The sequence below is a fragment of the Teleopsis dalmanni genome, chromosome 1 (assembly GCF_002237135.1).
Source record: "Teleopsis dalmanni isolate 2A chromosome 1, ASM223713v2, whole genome shotgun sequence".
NCBI classification, from domain to species: Eukaryota; Metazoa; Arthropoda; class Insecta; order Diptera; family Diopsidae; genus Teleopsis; species Teleopsis dalmanni.
In genome coordinates, this window is record NC_051846.1 from 88,812,796 (window position 1) to 88,833,534 (window position 20,739).

The following is a 20,739-nucleotide window of genomic DNA, read 5'->3' on the forward strand; positions in this document are numbered from 1 at the left end:
AAGTTGTTGGCATGATGAAATTAAAGCACTCAAAGCAATTACCAGTGGAATTTTAAACAACACTGGAAGCAAATCTTTTAATTAATTAAAGCCAAGTTGACTTTGTCAATTTCATTTCATAATCTAAGGCAAATTGTACTATAAATTAATTATTAACTATTATTTACAGTTTATTTATTATAAAAACACTCAAACAGTCAATACATTTGCACTGAATGTTGAGTGTTTTTTGAAACTTGTTTTCTTGAGTGCTTGTGTTTTTATAATGGCGGACATGACGGGGAATGAGAGAAATAGCTATATGCTCTCGCTTAAATGGGAGGAGCTTTTTCTCCATCAATTATGCCACTCTCATATATAAAGTACAATGTGTATGAGCATTCCACTTAACAATTACTGTTCGCTTCTTATTGAGCAGCTGATTAACTCTGAAGTAAATATCGGCGCCACATAAATAACATAATTACACTTTAAGAATTAATTCGCAATGGCCTTCCTGCATAATCGAAATCAAACGCAAGGGCTTTGCATATCAGCGCTACGATATATATTAGAATAATATACTATGTTGTTATAATTATTTAATACTAATATTATTATTTAGTTATTTTTCTTTTATATATATATATGTATTTTTTGTTAAATATTATTAATTAACATTTGGGTGATATATTATATGAATATGTTTGTAAAATATTGGAGGAACCTAAATACCAGAATTATTAACATTTATTTATTTTTATAAACTATAAACTGAATTTTGTGTTCCCCATTTGGGTCATCTTTCATAGTTTTGATAACAGAAGATTTGAAATTATTCCAAAATTAGATGATAATGCAACAAAAATTATTGGCATAAAAATATTCTTTATCTAGTTTCATATTAGTACAATACATTTAAAATATAGACATTGAAATTCAGAAATCATTATAGATAATTCAAGGAAATTAGGAAACATTCAAAAACCTCTGCAAAATCTTACGAAGAAAAAAATAAAAGTCAATTTTTATAAATTTTGGGTATAGTTTTTTAATGTCATTAACAAAATTCATTTTGTTTTTGTTTAATGGCGGCATTATTACTATTTTATAACTACATGTCAATTAAAAAATCCTCTGAAAGGTGAAAGGTGGATGGTGGGTGGTAATGGTGAAAAATCATCACCAATAGCACATGTAGAGCGTTTTACAATGCAATCCAATTATCAATGATATTATCAAGCGTAATTATGGAAGAACCACTTACCAGAAATATTACAGCAATTTATCAGGTTTAGTGAAAAGTAATATCAATAATACTCCTATTAATTGTTATCAGTGGATTTAACTAATCTATGCAAAATTGAGAATTATTATTGTACGTTGTTATTTGTAACTTATAGCACATACGAATAACGAGTTAGTTTAATCATCATTTGCAGAAAAGAAAACACAACTTCTAACTCATCTACCTTAACATCAGACGTACCAATTTCTGTAAATTTGCGAAACTGTTAATCTTCATGGGTATAACAACTTTATCGAAAGAGAGCACCAACATCACCTGCACCAAGCTGTTGCTGCGGTTAAGTCAATTCTGATAGTGCACATTCCATTAGCGTCTTCAATGATATATGTAAGTTTCCATTACTTTTGTTGAAATGATAACAATCTGTAATTTTCAAGATCTTATCAGGTGTTTATTTGAAGACATAAATAATTAAACTTTCGGCATTATTACATCAGCAGAGAGAGTTTGTCGTGTGAAACTATTCTGCAATATCTGTATCACATCTGACTCATATTAATATTGTTTGCCTCACTTATTCTATTGCTAATTTGTTATAATTATATTTATTGTAATTAATTGTAATGCACTACTATAATAATAAAAAATTATTGTAAATAAATAAATAGTTGTAGTAGTACACTTTACCACATTTAACTAGACATAATAATCCCAGTAATTTAGTTGGTGGGTCGTTGAATGTAAACATGTTTATGCTATAATAATTGAACTTTTTTTATTCTCCACAAGGTATATGTTTTTCTTTACAGCGTATTACATACAATGCGACTGACCGATCCCATGCGTTGCCAGGGTGTGAAGAAGGGAGTAGAGATAAGTTCCTCTTCATAAAAACTAACGATCCAAAAAAAAATGCTATCAAAAGCACTTTACTCCTTCGCCATCAATCTATCAGTTTTAGGAGGTGTCGTTGGCTCATGGGCGCTCCTTTCAGTATGAAATATTACTTAAGCATGACCTTAGGGTGAGAGTGGATAGGAGGGTGTACCAATCCTTCTGGGTGTCCTAGGGAGTAGGCAGGCATCCTATGCCTATGCCTATATATACAATTATGTTAATTGTTCCAAATACTTCCTCCTATTAAAAAATTATTGCAAAACTCGGAATAATTATGCTTTTATTTGTTAAAAAAAAACTAGAAATTCTTTTAGAATAACGTTTGAGCTATAGGAACTATACTTGGTATTGATTACAGACTTACGTTACCAGCAATTATTGAATGAAATTTAAACAAAAGTTGTTTCCCATTTTATGAACGCTTTAAACTCAAAGCTAAGCACAATTATTTATTCATTATAGGAAGTTATAGTTGGAAAATATCTGAATCGGCTCCATTCCATCGTACGATGATGAATGCAAATCACGCAAACATGATTGATGTGCAAAATTGGAACATTTTTTAATACAACACAAAAACAAATGAAAAGATACAAAATTACACAGGTGCCTACACAGAAGCTTAATCTCATCAAAATGATCAAAGAAGTCTGTCGAAATCAAATGCTTTCGTGTTAAACGAGATTGACTGACTCAATACATGAGAACTGTGATTTAAAAATTAATTTATTGCAAAAACAACTCAGTCAGGACTTTCAGAAGAAACAATAGTTTATATAGAAATATAAACAAATGAAAAAAATCTCGAAAATAATTTTCTATTTTATAAGAATATAATTACTTTGATGTTCATTTTGGGTACCATTTTAATCACTAATTTATGTACCAATATAATAAAAATTTAAAATATTTTAACATTTTTTAAATTTATTATAGCTTCGTTACTACTCCATTGTTGGATGGAGTCTCTTATCTCCTGTTACTTAGTATAAAAATTTTACTATGATTGTGAGGTTTTGAGTTCAACATAAGAAATATTTATCCAAATATGTGTATTGATATATATTGTTCATTTTCAGCTGATATTTCCATTAGAAAGTTTGACATATTTAAGATTTGTTGACGAAATAAAACGAAAGGTTGTCATTGGATAATTTATTACAGCTTTCGATGGGAATTATTAAGACAATATTACTTAGATAAATTGATAAAACGATAAAGCATTCCTTTGAAATGCTAGCATACCAAGTAAGATCGTGGAATAGTTCGCGCAAGGACGAAGATTGATAAGTCCTAATTAAAAAATAGTGTTTGAAATATCTGTGGCAACATAATTCACAAATGTGATGAATTTTCTATTATTTTTTCATTCGACAGCTTAAAAGTGTGGACACTTCATGTTAATTGTATTTGTTATCCTCAAAAGAATAACGTAAAACTCAAACCTTACACCTTATTCTTATATTAAATTACATTAAAATTAAGACACATCGTTTCAGCTATTATTAATCCTATAAATTTTGTCTAGAATACGTGCCTGAATGTCCTTTGATTATGACATAACATCATATCCGCTTAAAGGAGATATGTCTGATCACATTATGGCGGCGTACTGTGACAACATAACTAGTGCCCAACTAATGCCCACTAGTGCTGTCTTAGAAACCACTAAGAAACCAAATATAATGTGGTTTTTATTTGAAAGGCTGAATGCTTGCTGTTAGTTTAGGATTAATTATAGTACTAATGCACTGAACCCCTAAATATCTGTTGATTATCATTTAATTTCATCTCATTTTTCCTTTTACTATCCTCACATGAAATACAATAGATACTCTACTGTGAATTATACACTACTATAAACAGACTAAAATCAAAGCAGTCCATATAAATAGCACTTCACTTTATCATCTCACCTCATCAGTATAATTTAAAACCCAAGGCGATTAGTAAATATAGTAAACAATATAAAGAGGCGATCTACACATTAGAGAGTGTAAGTACTTAAAGTCATGACCTAGAGAAACTTAAAACATAACAAGAGAGGAATTTATTACTTTATCAGTCTTTTAATTTGATACAAATATAGTATCTCAACCTCAAGCTACAAAATTTGATTTTTATTTCTGCTGGTTTTGGATGTGGCATGACTTCATTATTTCGTCTTCTATCAATTAATTTGATATATTTAATCAAATTTCTTCCTGATTGTATCTTAATATACTTACTATGTATTTACGTCCACATTTTGCAGCAACCTACTCTTACTTACTCTGCAGACGATCGGTCTTTTTCCAAGTTCTTCTATTTAATGAAACCCCACTGGTAATACAATTTTGTGCTGTGCAATATCTATTTAGAATTATTAATTATTAGTTTCATAATGAAAAGTTTACGATTGTTTTAAGTAAATATTTTAATCAAAATAATCAGTTTTTTTATTGCTAAGTTTTACTGATGATCCAAATAAGGTGATATTTGAAGGGAAGGGATTCCAGTCTTAATTTCTAAAGGTTTTAAAAAATTCTTGTTTTTGCTTTCTTGAAATTTAGTTAATGAAAGAAACCTGAAATCAAACCCTCACATCAAACCCTCAAAATATTTTTATATTGGGTCATAGGTTTTCGTTATCTCCATTCGTATCTAAAATAAATCAATTTTGTTTGCTGCTTCCGATTTTTAGAACCTTCATAACGATGGTCATACGATTGTGATTTTCTTCATATAGATGAGACGAATTCTACATATTTTTTTTCAATTGAATTTGCAGAACAACAAATGGAAAATGTTAATCTATTCACCTAATGCTGATTTATTTTCAAATGTAATTTAAAGGTATTTTTATGATTATTAAAATATGAAGAAATTTAGTTTTCTTAAAATGATTTCAAAAAATAATGAGAGAGTTGTTTTCAGAAGAAAATTCCTTGTACTTGGATTTACATAGAGTGTGGAATTTAAAAACCTTTGTATCTTTTTATATATATAAAAAGGCCTATAAAAGGCCTTCAACATCAATCAAGTAAGTTGATATATAAACGTGACATAGAGTCGCCTAGAACTGCTATACTAGTAAATAAAAATGTTAACTATATTCCAATTCCAGATTTCATCCAGAGGGACGTAGTGTCCCTCTCGGGCCATTTTTGAGGTCCCGACGGAGTGCGGAACACGAGAGATCGTGATCGCATCGGCCTACTTTCCAGGCGATGCAGATGAAGCACCACCTGAAGCAGTCACAAACTTGGTAAGTTATTGCAAATTTAACAATTTACAATTTATAATTGGTTACGACGCTAATGCGCACCATACCTTATGGGGTAGTACTAATATAAATAGAAGAGGGCAAATGCTTTTAGAATACTTAAATAGTAATAACATCAGCATATTGAACAATGGTTCTGAACCCACTTTTATTAATGCCATTAGAAGAGAGGTTCTTGACCTTACTCTTTCTAGTCAATTTATCTCCAATTATGTTGTTAATTGGAGGGTCTCAAAGGAGGTTTCTTTATCTGACCACCAACATATTCTTTTTGAACTGCCGGGCCAGATTTTACACAAAAATTCGCCAGCTGCACGTAAGTGTATCAACTGGGAAATCTTTAGACTATCCTTAGCTAGTAAGGAGATCAAATAAACTCTGTTATCTCTCAGGCGCAAGAAGATGCATGTAAGGTTGAACCACGCACATCCAGACGGGATGTGCCATGGTGGAACAACAGGCTCGAAGAAATGCGCAGGGAGGCTAGGAAGCTTTTTAATTTAGCAAAGTGATTAGAGGTGTGGGTAGACTATGAAACATCCTTGACTGCCTCCAACAATGAGATTAGAAAATCTAAACGGAAATCATGGAAAACTTTCTGTGACAGTGTTGACAACACTCCGCAAATGGCTCGCTTTCATAAAGTGTTGAGAAAGTCTCTTTCAAATGACATTGGTCTATTGAAAAAGAGTGATGGTCTCTACACAGCAAATGGCAGGGAAACTTTACAACATTTACTACATGTGCACTTTCCAGGATAGATCTTATGTGATGCATCCATAGATAGGCGCACGTTAAGTTATGAACAACCTGGCAATCGATTAAGGTCGCTATCTGGTATCATTTTTGACATTGATAAAATCAGATGGGCAGTTAATTCTTTCAGCCCCTTCAAGTCACCAGGAAGTGATGGTATCTTCCCGGCACTTATACAAAATGGCATAGACGGTCTTATCAATCCTTTAAAGGTGCTTTTTAGGGCAAGCCTATGCTGGAAGCATATACCTGAAGCTTGGAGAGAAGTGAAAATGGTATTTATACCAAAATGGTTATAGACCAAGTGATGACGCTAAATCGTATAGACCGATTAGTCTCTCTTCCTTCCTCCTGAAAACTATGGAAAGACTCATAGATATCTATATTCGTACAGAATTGTCTAAAAGTCAACCTCTTCATAAAACTCAATTTGCTTATTCCAAAGTGAAATCTACCGAATTGGCTTTACATAACTTAGTCAGCAAAATTGAAAAGGTCCACAAAAACAAAGAAATTGCGCTTTGTGCATTTCTGGATATTGAAGGAGCGTTCGATAATACGAGTTATGGCTCGATCTCGGATGCCTTAACTAACAGAAATGTTGATTTTAATGTTATTTCCTGGATTGAGACGATGCTTCAAAACAGAAAAATTACATCAACCTTAGGTAGAACGTCTGTAGCTGTTGAGGCCGCAAAAGGTTGCCCACAGGGTGGAGTACTGTCTCCTTTGCTCTGGTCAGTGGTTGTTAATGAACTTTTAATCTTATTGGAGAATATTGGTTGTGACGCCATTGGGTATGCAGACGATCTAGTTATAATAGTATCTGGAAAGCATGGTAGAAGTCTATCAGAGATCTTGGTAGGACACCTTCGACGCATTTTAGCGTGGTGCGAAGGTGAGGGTCTCTCCATAATTCGGAGAAAACTGTTGTTTTTCCTTTCACACTCAAACGTAAACTAGACATAGGTCCCGTACGTTTAGGAAACACTAATATTTCTCTCTCCAGTGAAACAAAGTACCTAGGTGTTGTCCTAGATGGTAAACTCACCTGGAGTTCACACTTAAATAAAGTATATAACAAAGCATTAAGGGCTTTATGGACAACACGGTCCTGTATAGGTAAAACTTGGGGCCTCAACCCAAAGATTATATTTTGGATATATCAGGCAGTAGTACGTCCTATCATGACATATGGTTGCCTGGTTTGGTGGCAAAAGGTCACACAGGCTGAATCTATTGCTGTTTGCATGAAGCTCCAGAGATTAGCGTGTCTCTTAATGACTGGTGCTATGAGGACAAGTCCAACTGCAGCACTTGAGGCTATACTTGGATTGACACCTCTGCACATACACATTCAATCTACGGCTGCGCTTAGTGCGCTTCGACTAAAACTCCACGTGAACAAGGGTTGTCTTGACTATGGTCATACAACAATATTAAAAACATTTGGAGCACATAAAATTCTTCATTGCGATGGAGACTATACAACAGAACTCCATCGATTTGGCAAAAAATTTGAGGTACACCTACCATCACGTTCAACGTGGGAGAATTGAGGCCCACAGGTTGACCCAAAAAGTTTGGTTTGGTACACAGATGGATCAAAGATGGATGAAGCCACTGGCGCTGGTGTATATGGACCCAGCACCAGCATTTCGGAGGCAATGGGCACATGGCCGAGTGTCTTCCAAGCTGAAATCCACGCAATCAACTTATGCGTAAGATCCAATTTAATCAAAAAATCTTCTGGCTCGAAAATCGTTATTTACTCTGACAGCCAGGCTGCTCTTAAAGCTCTTTCTTCTTGGACTTTCAAATCAAAACAGGTCCTTGAGTGTTACGAACTTCTGCAATCACTTGCAGCTCGGAATAAGGTAAGCCTTTACTGGGTTCCGGGCCACAGAGGAATTTTGGGAAATGAAAAAGCCGATGAGCTAGCCAGAACTGCATCAAAAACTGCTTTCATGGGCCCTCAACCCTTTTGTGGAATAAACTGGGCCAGTACAAAACAGATTATCAAGGAAATGGAAAATCATATGCGGCTGGAGTACTGGGTAAACTTTCCAGGACTCAGATAAAGCAAAGCACTGATAACACCGTACTCCTACAAAGACATTCTTAAATTCTCAAAATGTAATTTAAGGTTGATAACGGGTTTCATTACAGGTCATTATGGTCTGAAATATCACCTTCATAAACTACAATTATCTGCTAAGTCGGAATGCAGATTATGCGTCGAAGATGAGGAAACGACCATGCACATTCCTTGTGACTGTCCAGCTTTAATAACGCACAAAAGAAACCTGTTTCATAAAGAATTTCTGTCACCAGAAAGATTAAGAACTCTTCTCTAGATTTAGTTCTACACTTTATTCACAAAGCTTTAAGGGACTTTGTGTAATCAATAGTGAAACTGGTACAATAGGTCTCTTCCAGACGGGGTGTTTCTGGAAACCATTCGGAACACCTATACAATATGGACATATAGTTGACATCATGAAAACTGTTACTTTGTTTTTACTGTGCCGAACTTTTTAATAAAAGATGGGAAGACTCAACGATATGTAGGTATCTGTGTGCAATTTTGCCACTTTCTAATAAAAGAAAATCAAACTCTCTCATTAATATGCTCCATAGAGATATCAGTCTTGTAATAGATTTATTTGCATGTCATTGTATTTTAAGTAACCATGCTAGAAGACTAAATCTCCATTTCAATCATACTTGTCACAATTGTGGAGAGGATAATAAAAGTGCCATTCTGCTTTGTTTCTGTCCACCATATACGCGGCACCAGCTTATCACTTTAGGACTTTCTTTTCTGAGGATCTTGGCGCACTGCAAGACCGCCCTCTGAATAGCATTGTAAAGTTTGTTCTAAGTAGTTCTAACTTGATTTGTATTTTGATTCTTATCAGCTTACAGACTTGATATGCATTTATAATCACGTCTTACAAGTCTAAATAACTAGTAAAGGTATATGACTTATCTATAAAATGGTCAAAGACGTCACAAATAGTTTTTGAGATGGCAACATTTACTCTAAAATAAGTATTTTATTATGTGCTTGTATTTAAATTCTGGATAAGCAGTGAATATCAAACTCAATTAAATATCAGTTACTTTTAAATAAATTTATGCAAATGAAAATATCTACACTCAATCGAATTCATGAATTAATGCCTAATAAACAAAACTCATGTTTTAATTATTGTATCTTTTTTAATAAGAGCAGAGCAGACGTAACGCGCTCCAAGTGTTTTCTTAAATGAAAACGTGAAGAACAAGAAACAATTCAAACGGTCGATCACTTATCTGTATTTCATTTAAATCACTTTTTCACCTGACAGAGTCACGGCGCAGTCATAATTTACTAAATAAATACTTGAATCGGTTTAAGAACACAACGTAATGGAGTAAGCCGGGCAAGCGTCAATGTGTAGGCCTAGAAGAGGACCAAATGAAGTGCCACTCCAACAATCAAGCATTCAATTTCATTTTCGTAATGTTTATTTACTTTCGATTCAATTATCGTACCACATAATCCTCGGACCTCATACCGAAGATTAAATCAAGCCTTTCAATTTGGGTGGCAGATAAACGTATTTGTTGTTTTCTTTCTTCATGAATGGAAGATTATACGGTACGATGGATTATATACGTACGAGTGCAGGGCCAACAGTGTTCGCGCAGCTCATTGTCTCTTGGCTATGGTTACTACGGTTTCGATTTGGATTGCTCTCAAGCAAGTGAGTATTTTACTTGCTCACATTAATTTATGCAGATTGTGCGATAGAAGTATTGTTTCTCTTAATAATCTAACCATAACAAAAGGTAAGGGCAATGGGTCCATAACGTACAATTTGTGTAGCACGCGCCATTAGACTATTTACAGAAAAAACCAAAAAATAAATAAATATGTCACTGAAAAAATAAAAGGAAAAATATGCAATAATTATAACTGAAATGTCAATAAAAAATAAAATATTTATTATTCTATTTATGTCAGATATGAGGTGCCTAATTTATAGTGATTTTTTCCCCACCATAAATCAGGGATCATCATCTGCAAATATAAATGAATTGATTACATTTTACTTAAGTTTGTGGAAACTATTTCTATTGTTAAAATTCTAGATTATACTCGTACTTGTAATTCACAAGACAGCAGGACATTAGAATTCACATGCGAAAGAGAAATATTAAAACCAGGGCATCGAACCGGAACTGAACCGAAAACCGAAAAAAAACTATACTTTTCCCAAAACGAAAACCGAAACCGAACCGATATATTTTTTTTTTGTTTTGAACTCGAACGGAAAAAATTCCGGTTCGATGCCCTGATTAAAACAGAACTACGACTTTTTGGGAACAAAGTTTGACGATTGATTTGGAAATTATTTCTAACTCCATATATATGGAGGATGTGCCCTTTGAAAGATGAGTCCATAATCAGAGGAAAATTAGTTTAAAATGTAGTTGATATAATTTTATAACTAAAAACATTTCTGAATTATGCTGGTTCCGAGGTAATTATTTTGCAGGAACTCTTATTTTTTCAAAACTTTTGTTAAATTTCTTTTCATTTTTGTTTTCAACACCCCATTTTATTGTTAATATTTTTTGGATTATTCTAAGGATTTTTTTAATCGTGTGCAGTTTTCCAATAATCGTTTTTTAAGCAACTTACTTACTGCATTACGACAAAAATGTCGCTTTCGATAGTCTGAATAGAAAATTTATCTAAAAAACTCCACTTAATAGAGGTAATGCATAACGAGTTACTTTCGTATACTTTCAACGTATTTTGGAAGCAGGCGTATATCGTGGCTGTCTTTTTCTCTGCTATTGATGATTTAGGCATAAGATGGTTGTTAAAGACTCTCGGTACATGGACACCAGGATATTCAGTGGACACTCTTCCTACAAGTAGAAGATTATAATTATTGATTCACAACAATAATATTTTAGAGCATAACGTAGACAATCTACGTAAAATATCCAATAATGGTGCATTAAAAATAATATCAAATAGACTGTTGTCATCACATCCAAATGTCGAATACAAATTCAAGAAATAAAGGTAATGCAGTTATTTTCAGTATCAAGATAAATGTTATTAGATGGTATCCAGTTCTGTAGAATGCTGGTGTTTTCAGTGCTACAATCTGTCTCATAAAGACGCATGACTCTCGGCAAAAAAATTAACATTTTTGCTTTTTGTTTTGCCTCTTTTTGGTGCTATTAGCTAGTACTTTAATCTTTGCTTATTTTACTGTATGCAATAAGTATTTACCGAATCTTTACTAAATATTCCATTTCTTTTAAATAAATCCCTTTTTAATATTATACACTTATACCACCAGAGTTTCTAGGTGGAAAAATAGTGTTGGAATGACTTTTTAAATATGATCTAAATATGGTCTAAATATGAGCTTGAATTGCGATTCTGCCTTTATATCTTCTATTGTTAAAAAGAATTCTCTTTTTTGTGTCTAATTGAGTTTAGAAAATAAAATAAAGTGATAGAGTAGAAAATAGTGTGATTGCGACGTTACAGTAACATTACAGTTTGTCTCAACACGATCTACATTTGTAGAAATCCTAATGTTGTGACGTATAACATCCGTATATCTTTCTAATGGTAGATCTTTTTAAGAAAATACAATTCGTTTTAGTTTTTTCACGTATTCATCTTTGATGGATGTGGTATGACACCAAGACTTCGCTTCATCTTTAATGTTTTCTCTGCCTCATTAAAAGCATGCCTTATATTAACTGCTCATTGTGACCTGATATTATTAGCAAAGATCTTCTTTAATAATTTTTAATATTTTGGTTTTTTGACATAAACATAAGTAAATGTTATATCAACTGATACAGACGATATTGGCAAGTCGCACTGCAAAGCAAAATAAATCGAAATGAATTTATTTTATTTTCAAGCAGTGCGATATAAAACTCATTTGTTTGTTTGGTGGTTATTTTTGCAAACCCATAGACGAAATGTTCAACATGATTGGCACAAGTAAAGTGTTAATAACAACAACAACAACTATACATTAAAAGTGAGTGATTTTATGTTTCACCAAATGTGTTCAATTAATATTTATAGATAATAGTTATATTAAGTATTTAATGCTAAAATAACTCTGTAGGCAATTCTAAGTTTTTATTTTTTTATTAACATATCACATATCATATATATATATATTTTTAACTACGCACTATTATAATACGGCGTTTACATTGACCGAAAATGGCTCATTTTGGTCAAAAATCGAAAATGAGTATCGAATGGCTCATTCTTGCATATAAAATTTCAAGCACAAAAATGAGCAATTTTCTCACATTCTGTATGAATGACGTTCGAATGCATTCCACATACGTTCCAAATGCAAAGGAATCCATTGAACATACCCTAAATGAAAGCTCTTCATGGCATTTTGACAGTTTGAAAAAGCTGTTTTTAACATATTTACAAAAAAAGGTAAACAAATGTTTGGTGGTTGCATTTTCTTGAAAACGATGCACTGCTTTTTAGAACTTTTATTTCCCAAAAAGTAATTAATCGAAGTTAAAAATATGTTTTAAGTTTCTAATGTAAGGTTTGAAGGCATATTTAACCTTCATGCAACATTTTTTTGGCACAGGCCAAAAATCAAATCAACATGCAAGTTGAAAAATCAGCTGTTGAAATGAGAACAAATGAAATAGAACGAATGTAAACACTTTCAAATGGCTCATTCAAAATGAGCCATTTTCGGCCAATGTAAACGCCATATAAGTTACACAAAATTTTAAATTATTAATATAAGCAGTTCTCTTCTTAGTCTTACTCTGCATACGGTGTTCACACTAGCACTCGAAACGGACTCAATTATCATTGCCACAATTTCGAATGAAATACGCTTCAAATTTTAAGAGTAAATTTTGTATACCAATTAAACGTCAAATGTGAATATCTGTGTAATTCAATTAAACTAATGCTAAGCTAAATAAAATATTCCTACAACGTTTGGCATTTACATGTATGTACGTAACAGTTAAATTTTTTAAATTTAAATAAACTGTAAGAAAAAGTCAGCCGGACAAGCAAAGCTAAAATCAAAATTTCGATGACTGATAAAGCATTTTTCACTGACAACAGGAAGAGTTCATAAGCAAAGAATATTATTTTAATTCACAATAGTTTTCTGTTGCAAGATCTAAACAACTTTTAAAATCAACAATTGTGAATTGAAATCAATGAAAAAGAAGCATTGCATAACGTGCTTGCTTAGTTCGTGTTTATGAAATTTGCTTTATAGAGTTAAATTCTTGAACGTTATTAATATATTAAATATATTTAACTACAATGCCGGGAAAGAGGTGCAAAATATGTTGTTCAATAAAAGAGAATTGTATGTCAGTTAATGACAAAATTATTGATATAGACCTATTAAGCGCCATTCAATTCATTATAGTGAGGAAGGTACGTGAATATTACAAAAAAATTAGATATTTTATATTAAATGCATTTACACATACATATCTTAATTACAGTTTGCACCATCCAAACTTTCTAAGTGGTCAATTTGCCAAGAGTGTGCAGTGGCAATTATTCATGCTGATGTTCTTATTAAGAAACTACATCGCGCGGTTGAAGAAGCGACGAGGAACAGAAAGAGAAGAGTTAGCGTCAAAAGTGCCATATCGGATACATCAGTGAAATCAAAATATTCAAAATCCGAAGGAAATAAATCTATTGGAATTGATTCCAAAGAAACAGAAAGTGCAGAGAAACAGATTGAGGACATGAATGCATCAAAAATAAAATTACAAGCAATGAACGGGTTTAATAGTCCAAATAAAATTCGAAATCAGTTCGCACAGGAACGAACTGCTAATTTGTGTGAACTTGAAAACTCTTTGAATGATACTGTTGATTTTACTATATTGAAATCTAAAAAACATAACTCAACTGAGATTAGCACTACAAATACTGTCAAAAAATCTAAAAAACATAACTCAACTGAGATTAGTGCTACGGATGCTGTCAAAAAGTCTAAAAGTAAGAAGGCTGCAAAAATTGAAAATTCAAACACTTCAGTAGTGCAACCAAATGTTGGTGATAACGATTTAATGCCTGTAAAAATAAAAAAAAAAAAGGTTAAGGAATTAACGGACTTTTCTAATGTATTACTAAGTGAGGTGACGGAGGATAGCCCACAATTCAAGCAGAAAAAAAATAAATCAAAATCTCTCGATAAACAAACGGAGAAGCAATTTGTGTGTGAGGTATGCTGCAAATCTTTTAGAAAAATGTCGAAGTTGCAAGATCATATAAAAACAGCCCATATCGAAAATCCATCTAAAGACTGTCCGAATTGTGGGTTGTCGTTCAAATCTCAATCAAAATTTGATAAACACGTTTTTTCTCAAATATGCCAACATTCAATTTATTCCTGCCAGCAATCGAATTGCAACAGGATGTTTTCTAAAATTAAAGACATGAAGAAACATATGGAAAACACTCACGCCTATGAATTAAGTCATACGGAGGAGGTTAATTGACTAATGAGTATAGTGTATTTGCGTACAATTTTAATTAGATCTTATAGATTTTTATAAATATATAATTGTTTAATTAAAATATTTTAAATATGAAAAAACCACCGGTAATATCCAAATATGAACAATTTTATTTTTTAAATTTATTGCCAACACCCCAAATCAATTTTATGTATTTAAAAATTAACAATGATATCCTGATGAGTAACAAATTAGCTAATAAATAACCAAAGGCAATGTTTTCACAATCAAAGAATGCAACTAACTAAATCTTTATATGATATAAATGTCATGTATATCAACTAAAAAATATTCAACATAAAAAATAGTTGATTTAATTTTGTACTCATTAGGCTTTGCTGTGTATTTCCGCTTGAGCGCACTTCATTACATCTAAAGCACCTTTACTAATTAACTGTTCTGCTAAGTGCCTTCCAAGTTCATTACTTTTAATAAATAATTCACGACTATAGCATTCGTGCTGGTAAAGTCCACAAAAAAGTTTTTCAACATTTTCAATGAGAAGAGGTATTTTTGTAGGAACTGGTTTTTCTTCATCTGCATAATCAAACATTTGCACAGTCTTCTGAAGAAACGGACACTTGCCATGGGTAGCATTGCTGTTCAGTTTATCTCCATTTTGATGTAATGAAGAAAATGGACATTTTGAACTTGAAGGCGCACAACGGTCAGTTTCGTCATTTCCCGCATTAGTAGAGGAAGAAGTTTGTGTAACGGGACATTTGCCTACGTTGGCTAAGGACACTTTAGTTTCATTATTTACAAATGGACATTGGCCCATGAAATCTTGTCCTATCTCAATATGTAAAGGGCAGTGCGCTTCACTATGTACAATATCAGCATCACCTCCACCTCGTTCTGGCGAAACATTTCCATTTTTGATATGATTACTTGGCACATCTGTACCAACCACCGGGCATTTTTTAGCCAAATCAATATGTTTTTCAATCAATTCATTTACATCATACGACTTCGATAAATCTTCTACGTCAGCGTCATCGTTTATTACAGGTGGACTGTTTCGATTTCTATCAGGGCTGATAGATTCACTACTTCGAACTCGCTTAGTTGGTGGTTCTTCATTACTATCTTCGGCATTATTATTGCTCATTATCTCCGCATTTTTACTTTTAATAAACGCAAGGGAGCACTTCAATTTATCGCGTATTTCTGTATTACCATCTAGACTCCACACCGCACCCATCAGAGATAAACCTGCTTCTTTATTAGCATTCGCATCTGTTACATCTCCACATAAACTACTACACACTGCTACAGGAGCACTACAACCCCCACCAAGAGTTTTTAAAAAGCTGCGCTCCGCAAGTATACGACACGTGGTAGATAAACACATTAGTTTCTGTAGCATGCCTAAAATTTCTTCATCGTTAGCACGACATTCAACAGCTAAAGCACCTTGTCCAACTGCATACAATAAATCAGTTGGTTCCAAAATTTGATTGACGCGGTTCATCCAACCCATTCTCACTAGACCAGCTTGAGCTAATATAATGCCACTAAATTTTGAGTCTGTGGCATCTAACTTTGCCAAACGAGTATTTAAATTTCCTCTGATGTCACAAACCACTAAATGTGGATACTGACGTCTTATCTGAGCAGTACGACGTAATGACGAAGTTCCTAAAATTTTAAAATGGATATAAGGATTTAGTTTAAAAAAATATATATATTACCTATTATGCTACCTTCCGGTAGGGTACCAATAGTATAGCCATTATATTCGTTTCTAAGCACTAACGCATCCCTGGCGTCCTCGCGTTCCAGAACGGCACCAATAGCCATTCCTGTGGGTAAGGCAGTAGGCAAATCTTTTAGTGAATGCACCACAAAATCAACACCGCCATTTCGTAGTGCATCTTCTAAGTCTCTCGTGAAAAGACTTTTCTCTCCTATTTTTGGCAGCGAAATGTTAAGTACTCGATCACCCATTGTTGACATGGTGTCTGAAATAAAATATGTGATAGTTATATTAAATTATATGTTGCACAAGTACATAAAGGCGCACATCGAATAAATTCGATTAATATAAAAAAATTAAACTAAAAATAGAATTAACTCTTAGTTTTCAAAAAGTGGTGGTTTAATCAGTCTTTGAAATATCGATAGAGATAAATCACATAATCCATTTGAGTAAATAATAACAATCTAATACCAAATTTTGACCATACCTCTGGGTACAATTGTTGTTTTCAAGAAATTATAAGATATATAAAATGAATATATAATTTTAACTAATTACATATTAGGATAACAAATAAAATGGTGTAGAGCCAGAAAGTTAAAATAGACTTTTTGACACATTTGACCAAGTCAAATCAGAAAATGAAATAATCAAAAACGGATTATATTACTTGATTTGCTGGTTATTAACTACCCAGATGGAATATATAAAAAGTCAGTTTTGTATTAAAATCTAAAACAATTTAATGTGCTTAAATTATAGAAGTTTTATTATAGGAGTTTACATCTTCAGATGCAATTCTGTTGAATGGGATCGCGTACAATGATGGGAATATTAAGAAATTGATTTCTCATTTATAATATAACTAAAGATAATCCATTGCAAAAACATTGCTAAAAAATATTTTCTAATAATATCTCCCTTGGAATGTGGAATGTGTAAATCTCAAGAAATCTACCAATATAATCTGTTTGTGAACATTTCTTATGATTTTTTTGCACATCACACAGTAATGATGAAATGAAGCTAACCAAAAAAGGGATGCAAGTGATGACATTTAGAACAGCAACATCCCATGTGGATATCATAGCCACGTAGCCCGAAATTAAATACTTTTATTAACTTTCATTTACAATTACGATGTATTTATGATAAATACTTACATATATAATAATAGTCGGAAATTTACTTTAGAAGTGACTTTCAGATAATTTACATAATTTAAGAAATAATTTATTATTGATTATTATTTATCTTTTTAAACAATTATGATGTATTGATAATGAATACACACATATATAATTATAGTCGGAAATTTACCTTAGAAGGAATTTTCAGGTAATTTATGTAGTTTAAGAAATAATTTATTTTGATTATTTTAAATCACTATTTATCTTTTTAAACAATTATGTTGTATTGATAACGAATAGTTATAGTCTTACGTTTCATTTTAGGGTGGAAGAGGGATTCAGCCCATCAAACTCTCTCCCTGAAAACAAGCATAAGACACCCCTATTTCTAAAAACATTGTTATAAAAATTTCTTAAATTAAATTAGTTGGGATGACATTGTAAAAGTGACTTATTACATGGAGTTCGTTAATGAATTTCCCTGCTAGGATGAAAAGTTTCTGAAAAATAATTTTTTTTTTAAAATTTTCTTACTACACGCACTTGCATTGTTCATTCTTACTGTTATGGATTATATTATTTACGTTCAATTAGGTTTTTTATGTGCCTATACAACTTTTACATATAGGATTAGCGATGCTAAAAATCGAAAATGGAGTTTATTTGAAGTGAATATTAGTCTATCCATTTTTAGTTAAAAAGTAGATTTGTAGAGAATCAATTTTTGTAGGAATACGTACTGCTAACATAATTAATTTAAGTAAATAGTAATCATTTTTGGGACTAGAATTAAAATGCGTTTATAACACGAAATGATGTCGTGAGACACGCAAAATTGAACTACCATCCTTGTAGTTGGATGATACATAGTAAAATATTTTTATTATATTATATCTAAATAATTTTTATTATATTAAGTAAATATTAACTTAAAACTTTCGATTTCATTTGTTTCTTCTGTTTTGTGTTGAAGAAATGACGATGCATTTCAGTTTCAAAAAATATATATATTTATAGATAACGCTGCTATTTATTATATAAACAGCACTATTTGAACTGATAAGAAACGTGACTTTCAATTTCAGAATGATTCTTAATATTTACTATTTTCGAATTTATTTTTTGAATATGAAAATAAACGCAAAATCTTTGCAGCTATCGTTAATATAGTGGTATTTGTTTATTCTGGAAATACACAGCAAACAGAGTGACACTTAGAGATTTGGATATTATCTAAATATTGATAGGCTATTTATATTTATATTTATCAAAATCAGTTTGAAAAAAAAAATACTTTAGATATACACATATCTAGACTAAACCTTACACAAGTGGTAATATTTATTATATATACAAATATAATACACAAATATTTCTAACTTCTACAGTCTATTTCGCTCAAATGTACTTAATGTGAGGTACAGGATGTTGTGATGATAATGAAATAGATGATGATAATAATGATGGTGAGTAGTTCAAAAACTTACGAATTTCGAATTTCTTGTTAGGATACAGCTTCTGTAAGCGTGCGATGACATGTTTGGTTTGTACGAGTGCAAGCTGGAATGAAATATAAAATTATGAACTTCAATTAATACGACAGTTTTTGAAATTGAATTAATTATCTACTGTTATGAGGAAGACTTCAAACAAGAAATTATCTAATAAAAAACCTATTAACTACTAAACGTTCGACTTTGTACTTAATTCATTCAATTCATATATTTTTTTTCTAAATTACTATAATTACTCCATATTCATAAGTAGCAAGAAAAAATATTTTATTCGCTTATATTTTAAAAAAACGAATTGAAATTAATTTTGAATATGACGAAAACAATCGCAGTGAAAGCAACAAATCAAATGCCTTAAGCGACGTAAGGTAACTCAGCAAAACTTCTTAAATATTTTTATTATTCATCTAATTTGGAATATTAAGAAATTCAAATTTTACGAATTCGCAATTGACGTATATAGTATACGAATATAAAAGAGCCTTGAATACCTGGTTTTTTTGTGACTTTTTGTTGTATAATATTAACGAAATAATGTGCACTTCACTTCGCATTGAATTGTATAATTAATAAATGTTCGCTTACCTCGCTCTTTCTTGATCCAACGCGAATGGTTTTTTGCTTCTCGTCATTCATTGCTTTAGTTTACGTTATTTTTTATGTGCTATTAAATAATATATTACATATATCAGTAAATTTTTTTGGTCGCACCCTGTATAACTTGTGAAAGTATTTATTCACGTTTTCGAAACTTTGAATGAAAACCAAACGCTCTACATGAATGAAAACATATTTACAAATGTTAAATTGCGTTACAAAATTTTACAATCCCATGTTTTCAGAAACTCTGCTCTACAGGTCGAATCTACAAAATAACTGAACTCCACGTTCAACACTCGCGACTTAACTCATCAGATGGGCGATTTGATAAAGATTAAAACTCGCGTATGTAATAGCAACATGTGTTGCAAAACGACTCAGATATAATGAAATTCTTTTTATTAACACTGAAATCTCTAAGTACCCTACAGCCGAAACATTAGTTTCAGATGCGTAACGGTCGCATTAATTTGTTTTAATTATTATAAAATTTACTCTTTTAATATTATTAATTTTAAAGGACTTTGAATAATTTTTGAGGATTAATTTTGTTAAATTAATTTTCGATGCCTGCAACACTTGATAAATTCTCCAGATTGAAAATTTGTATACTTGAACTCTACTTGGTTGTGTATGTATACAAAAGCAAAAGAAAAATTTTAAGAAATAACTTAGGCCGTGTGCGAGTTCGAGTGAATTGAGGTAAAGTAAATTGAAATTTCCTAGGGATTTTTTGCAGTGCACTTGTGTAAATATTTATTTTTTTATTTATGGCACTTATTTATTATTTTTGATTGAAAGTTTTCAAATTTATTTATTTATTTATTTAATAGCTTATAAAATTTCCACAACTGTAACGCTTAATTTTCCTAATTTTTATTTAATTTACCCTACTCGAAATTCTGGTAACTATTATATATTTTTTAGCAAAAGTGAAACACGGTCCGATGTATTTTTAACATGTTCTTTACTTCGCTTTATTAACTATACTAAAAATGAATAATGAATAATAATTACAAAAGGAATATAGAATAATGACAGGCCAGAGTTGCCAGGCAATTAATATTTAA

The 20,739-nt window shown here is 31.8% G+C and overlaps 2 protein-coding genes across 2 annotated transcripts; one reads left to right on the top strand and one right to left on the bottom strand.

Moving 5' to 3' along the window:
• The first annotated feature begins 12,975 nt into the window (after positions 1–12,975).
• Positions 12,976–14,797, top strand: LOC119672904 (zinc finger and BTB domain-containing protein 11-like). Its single transcript, XM_038084071.1, has 2 exons — positions 12,976–13,623; positions 13,695–14,797. Exons 1-2 carry the CDS (start codon positions 13,507–13,509, stop codon positions 14,703–14,705), a joined length of 1,128 nt encoding a protein of 375 aa, XP_037939999.1. The 5' UTR covers positions 12,976–13,506; the 3' UTR covers positions 14,706–14,797.
• A 47-nt stretch (positions 14,798–14,844) lies between these two features.
• LOC119670154 (porphobilinogen deaminase) lies at positions 14,845–20,002 on the bottom strand. Its single transcript, XM_038080308.1, has 4 exons — positions 19,655–20,002; positions 19,043–19,115; positions 16,418–16,687; positions 14,845–16,364 (listed from the first exon to the last, which is right to left on the bottom strand). Exons 1-4 carry the CDS (start codon positions 19,703–19,705, stop codon positions 15,052–15,054), a joined length of 1,707 nt encoding a protein of 568 aa, XP_037936236.1. The 5' UTR covers positions 19,706–20,002; the 3' UTR covers positions 14,845–15,051.
• Positions 20,003–20,739: the final 737 nt, after the last annotated feature.